Consider the following 6,000-nt stretch of genomic DNA (forward strand, 5'->3'; position numbering starts at 1 on the left):
AGCAAATTGTTAACAAGTCTGTCCACTCCACCTGTCAATTAAAATGGTGCGCAGGATATGTTCTGTCGTGTAGGATAAGGAAAAAAAAGAAAGAGAAAGAAAAAAACATATTAGATAAAGTTGTGGCTTCAAATTGTCCATGAAATTGTGTGGCTCTTGTGATTTGCTCTCTTACTATCAATTGGACAAAATGCAGTGTTGAATTCCAGAGTAATTAACCATTCAAAATTCTAAACTCCATTCTTTCTTTAGAGAGTGAAAGTTACACATCTTGAATCCATGCTTGAATGAGAACTTAAATGTACTAAACTTTAAGTTTCTAATAATCTATCTACATTTCTCCTACAAATATAATATTTTTTCTATAATTGGTTGTTCAATTAATTACTTGCATAGTGATAGTTGCATTAATACTATTGTTGGCCTCACAACTTTTGATATTTATTCTCATTAACTTAACTTTAATTCAGAAATTTTTTTTTTTATTGTTTTACTTTTCTATTGAAAACTTTGCAATTTCACTTAGAGAATAATGTAATATTGTTGGAACTGTATAATTTCATATGTTATCTTTGTATAAATCCATTCATTAAAATTTTAGGTAAACAAAATTTGTTTTTGTATCATTTTTTGGAGTAAAGTTTGTGTAAATTCTATATCTTGAATTTTTATTGACGTTTCGAAACACAAAAGTAGAACGCAATTCCTAATGTTATACGTACTAAATCATGTACCTTGTAGCATGCAGTCTATAATAGAGTTTGATATGTAGGAACGCAGTATGAATCGCATTCTCAACATAATGGATTCTGTTAGAATCCCAAATCAAGTTGTAGTGGATTTACGATGTCATTGCACGTGAAACCATCAATAAAATAATTTACAAACAAGTCCATCTCTTGAGTCTACTTCTTTGCCGACTAAGTCTAATAATAAATTTAAATAATGCCATGACTAGGGATCAAGCTACAATATTGCTATTTTAATTAGAAAAAATCATATTATATAATTGTTTTGTTGATAATTTTTTCCATCATAGATATGGTTTAATAGTTCTTTTTTGCTATAATGGTTTAATAGTTAATATATGTGATTTGATATAGTTGACAAAATTGAAAAGATACAAAGGGAAGAATCTATATTTTTTAATCATTTTTTGGAGTAAAGTTTGTGTAAATTCTATATCTTGAATTTTTATTGACGTTTCGAAACACAAAAGTAGAATGCAATTCCTGATGTTATACGTACTAAACTATGTAGCATGCGGTCTATAATAGAGTTTGATATGTAGGAACGCATTATGAATCACATTCTCAACATAAGGATTATGTTAGAATCCCAAATCTAGTTGTAGTGGATTTACGATGACATTGCACGTGAAACCATCAATAAAATAATCTACAAACAAGTCCATCTTTTGAGTCTACTTGTTTCTGGACCATATTTAATAATAAATTAAAATAATGGCATGCCCATGACTAGGGATCAAGCTACAATATTGCTATTTTAATTAAAAAAAAATCATATTATATAATTGTTTTGTTGATAATTTTTTCCATCATAGATGTGGTTTAATAGTTCTTTTTTGCTATAATGGTTTAATAGTTAATATATGTGATTTGATATAGTTGACAAAATTGAAAAGATACAAAGGGAAGAATCTATATTTTTTAATCTCTAGAAAAGTTAAAGATAAGAGCAATAAAACCCATATATCCTCAAACATCACTTTTTCTCTTTCATATCTCTTTACACATTTATCTTTAACACAAACTAGAAAGAGAGAAAGAAAAAGCTAAACTCTAAAAGATAAGAGCAGATCACATGTACACACTATGTCTCTCTTTTGACTCCCCCTCTCTCAATCATTATTAGTTTATGGGCTAAGAGATGATTGAGTTTTTTTTCCTGTTTCTTGGGTATCAACTTAGATCTCAGAGATCTAACTAAAGAGTGTTATATAATTTATTAAATTAGATTGAATCCTACTTTGGAAGGAGAGAGAGAAAGAGATGTCAGGTGGAGGGTGTAGTATTGTTTGGTTCAGAAGGGATCTAAGATTGGAAGATAACCCAGCACTTGCAGCTGGTGTGAGATCAGGAGCTGTTATTGCAGTTTTTATATGGGCACCTGAAGAAGAAGGTCATTATTGTCCTGGAAGAGTCTCAAGATGGTGGTTGAAACAAAGCTTATCTCAACTTGATACCTCCTTGAAGAGCCTTGGAACAACCCTTATTACCAAGAGATCTACTGATAGTATTTCATCTCTTTTAGAGATTGTCAAGTCTACTGGTGCTACTCAACTCTTCTTCAATCACTTATATGGTTTGTTTTCTCAATACCCTTTTCCCTCTTTCATATAATTAATTATTATATTATAAAATTGATTTTTGGTTATTGGTTCTAGATCTTGGTTGGGTTTTTCTAAATTGATTTTTATCTTCTTTTTTATTTATTCATATTTTATTCTTCTTACTTTTATGTTAGCTTTTAATTGATATTGAGATAATTAGAACCTTTGAATTTTGTTTTAGTTGTTTTTTTTTTAATCTTGGTTGGGTTTTCTCACTCTCTTTTGAATTTCATAATTTTTCCATTTTCCATATGAAAATAGAACTATATTTGATTACAAGTACATGAAGTTACATATTAGGAAAAAAAATGGCCTTTCTTGATTTCTTGGAATTTGACAATACCCACTTTTCGTCATAGATTGATTTAATGACATCACTCTCTGAATGAAGTTCTATTTCGAATTCATTCATGATAATACAAGAAAGTATAAGAAAGAATGTGTTTTGACAACTGAGTTCAGTGTTGAAGTTAAGTTGTTATCTGCAGATCCAATATCACTTGTAAGGGACCATCGTGCGAAGGAGCTTCTGAGTGAGAATGGCGTGGTTGTTCGATCTTTCAATGCAGATTTACTCTACGAGCCATGGGAAGTTAATGATGAAGAAGGTCGGCCCTTCATTACGTTTTCGGATTTCTGGAACAAGTGCCTCAGCATGCCTTATGATCCAGCAGCCCCAACGCTCCCACCTAAGAGGATAATTCCCGGTTTGTCTTCTCCAAGTTTTTTCCTACTTTTGTTTTACGAATTCCTAGAGTAGGTAGTGAACTTCAAATGTTTTACGGAAATCATTTTCTTTTTTTGCGTTTCGTTTCTAATTCATCATAAGAAAGCCTAGGTTTACTATGTGTGGGGTGAGTCACATGGCGAGCTAAGGCTTGACCAGGCAACTCACAGGGTTTCCCTTGCTCGAAGTCTCCAATTAATAGGCAGAGCCTGTTTTGTTTATGAGGGGAGACTCTTTCAGGGTTTAAGCCTCGTAGTAGTTTGTCGGGGCAGGTCTGCATGCCTTTGTATATATATTTTAGGGCCAAGAGTTACAGGTTAGACACTCACACTCTAGAAGTCTTCTTACCATTTTGCTATTTTACGGTGTAAGATGTCTTTGCGAGAAGTCAGCAAAGAAGTAGGAATATCTTTTATAAATGTGGAACTCAAAATTCATATTAACCTTAAAAAATAAGTGTTCTTTACAGGTGATGCCTCAAGATGCCCTTCTGATGTACTGGTGTTCGAAGATGAATCAGAGAAAGGAAGCAATGCACTACTTGCGCGGGCTTGGACACCCGGATGGAGCAATGCCGATAAAGCTCTAACAACTTTCATAAATGGGCCACTACTCGAATACTCAGTCAACCGAAGAAAGGCCGATAGTGCAACAACTTCATTCCTCTCACCTCATTTGCACTTTGGCGAAGTGAGTGTACGAAAAGTCTTCCATTTAGTCAGGATCAAGCAAGTTGCTTGGGGAAACGAAGGGAACACAGAAGGGGAAGACAGTGTCAACTTGTTTCTTAAGTCCATCGGACTCAGAGAGTATTCACGGTACATGAGCTTTAACCATCCTTATAGTCATGAAAAGCCTCTCCTTGGACATCTTAAGTTCTTTCCTTGGGTAATAGACGAGGGGTATTTCAAGGCGTGGAGACAAGGTCGTACTGGATATCCACTAGTTGACGCCGGCATGAGAGAATTATGGGCTACTGGTTGGTTACATGATAGGATAAGAGTCGTGGTTTCAAGTTTCTTCGTTAAGGTTTTACAGCTTCCATGGAGATGGGGTATGAAATATTTCTGGGACACCTTACTGGATGCAGATCTCGAAAGTGATGCGCTTGGGTGGCAATACATATCGGGCACGCTTCCTGACGGACGTGAATTTGAACGAATTGACAACCCACAGGTGAATTAGTTTGTCGTCATTTAGTTTTTGTGGTTTCTTCAGTTCAAATTATCGCTTCAATTGCACAGTACTGTCTCTCTCTCTCTCTAGTGTTTGTATGCGTGAGTTAATTTTATGTTTCTGATTTGAAACAGTTTGAAGGTTACAAATTTGATCCAAATGGAGAATATGTACGGCGATGGCTTCCGGAACTTGCAAGACTACCAACGCAATGGGTACACCATCCATGGAACACACCCGAATCAGTCCTCCAAGCTGCAGGAGTTGAACTAGGCTCAAACTATCCTCTTCCTATTGTGGAAATAGACGCGGCAAAAGCTAGGCTACAAGAAGCTCTTTCTGAAATGTGGCAACAAGAGACAGCTTGGAGAGCTGCAATTGAGAATGGAACGGATGAAGGTCTTGGTGAATCAATGGAATCTACTCCAATTGCATTTCCTCGAGACATACAAATGGATGTAGATCCTCATCCAGCTATGGACAATAACATTCTTACCCCTCTGATCCGACGTCATGAGGATCAGAGAGTCCCTAGCATGACTTCCTCATTCTTTAGAGTTGAGGAAGACGATGCATCTTCTTCTGAGGTAAGAAACACAGACGGAGGTAGAAGAGCAGAAGTACCAACAGACATGAATATGGGTCAAGGATTTCATGGTGAAGAATCAAACGAAAGAGGTATTCAAACTGTTCGAAACAATAACATTCTTCGGCGGTTTGATACATTTGGGCTGCAAAATGCTGATTACTCAGCCGCAGAATCATCAAGCAGTTCAAGAGAGAGAGATGGGGGTCTTGTTCCAGTTTGGTCCCCCTCTCCTTCTAGTTTTTCAGATCAATTAGTGCACGAAGATGACGGAATTTCAAGTGGTTCTTCGTATTTACAAAGGCACCCACAGTCGCACGAAGTAATCAATTGGAGACAACTCTCACAAACAGGGTGAGCATTCTTGTTTCTTATACGATGATTTCCGTCTACTTCTAGTTCGGATCTCAACCAAAACATGTTTAATTTCTACCTATTTTCATGCCATATTATAATTATACGATAGTAATATTCATTTTCGAGTAAGTCTAATGAGAGGCATCTGCTAACAGATGAAAGTTATAAGCGGAACAAGCCAAGAAGCTAGGAAACCGAGAGCACTGAAGCAACCTAGTGGTCTATTGGGTAAAGACGATTACACTTCTTCTGTACCACCTTGTGTATCATTTTCGATCTTTTGATGGGTAGTTTGATCTTCTTCATCTCTTCAAAGATGGAACATTAGATAGGTAGTCTTAATCTGAAACTCTCCTTTTTCATTTTTCTTAGTACCTTGTATAGATTTGTATAGTAATTGCTTGTCACATAAGGTGAGAAATGAGTGTGTTATGATGAAAAATGATATTTGTAGCTGTGTCATAAACCATGTTTATTGTCTCTCTGTTTATACAGACGGCCAATTATTCACCTTTAATTGCGTAGTTTGCAGTGCGGTGGCCGAGATATCAACAACTGTACTAAATTTATAATGATGATCTCCAATTAATATTCCAGATCCGATTATAAGACGTTGCTGTAAAAGCTCGTTCTTTCGAATGAGAGTTGTCCATGTATATTATGTTAGCACCACAAAAGTGTAAACCCAAGTGTAAATTAGCGAATTAACAACTTGGCAAGACCGAAATCCATTTACCAAGATTGTATGTGTAATCGAGATATGGTAAAGACTAAATTACGAAATTAAAGTGCGAAAAAAGA

The 6,000-nt window shown here is 35.5% G+C and overlaps 1 protein-coding gene across 2 annotated transcripts; it reads left to right on the forward strand.

Moving 5' to 3' along the window:
- The first annotated feature begins 279 nt into the window (after positions 1 to 279).
- On the forward strand, positions 280 to 5,716 carry CRY1 (cryptochrome 1). Of its 2 annotated transcripts, XM_086647920.1 has the most exons (6): positions 280 to 635; positions 1,163 to 2,325; positions 2,842 to 3,060; positions 3,550 to 4,256; positions 4,391 to 5,196; positions 5,355 to 5,716. In XM_086647920.1, exons 2-6 carry the CDS (start codon positions 2,013 to 2,015, stop codon positions 5,356 to 5,358), a joined length of 2,049 nt encoding a protein of 682 aa, XP_086504046.1. In that variant the 5' UTR covers positions 280 to 635; positions 1,163 to 2,012; the 3' UTR covers positions 5,359 to 5,716. The 2 variants fall into 2 exon arrangements, with proteins under 2 accessions (XP_086504046.1, XP_086504048.1); XM_086647922.1 differs by lacking the exons at positions 280 to 635; positions 5,355 to 5,716 and having other exon boundaries at positions 1,611 to 2,325; positions 4,391 to 5,278.
- Positions 5,717 to 6,000: the final 284 nt, after the last annotated feature.

This window comes from Eschscholzia californica, unplaced genomic scaffold, assembly GCF_041429995.1.
Source record: "Eschscholzia californica isolate CP2 unplaced genomic scaffold, dmEscCali1.0.p SCAF_6, whole genome shotgun sequence".
Lineage (NCBI taxonomy): Eukaryota > Viridiplantae > Streptophyta > Magnoliopsida > Ranunculales > Papaveraceae > Eschscholzia > Eschscholzia californica.

Excerpts from the sequence above, each read along its gene's own strand:
- CRY1 (XM_086647920.1), top strand. The coding sequence starts at position 2,013 with ATGTCAGGTGGAGGGTGTAGTATTGTTTGGTTCAGAAGGGATCTAAGA. Across the intron at positions 2,326-2,841 it reads CTTCTTCAATCACTTATATG|ATCCAATATCACTTGTAAGG; the intron begins GTTTGTTTTCTC and ends TGTTATCTGCAG. Across the intron at positions 3,061-3,549 it reads ACCTAAGAGGATAATTCCCG|GTGATGCCTCAAGATGCCCT; the intron begins GTTTGTCTTCTC and ends TGTTCTTTACAG.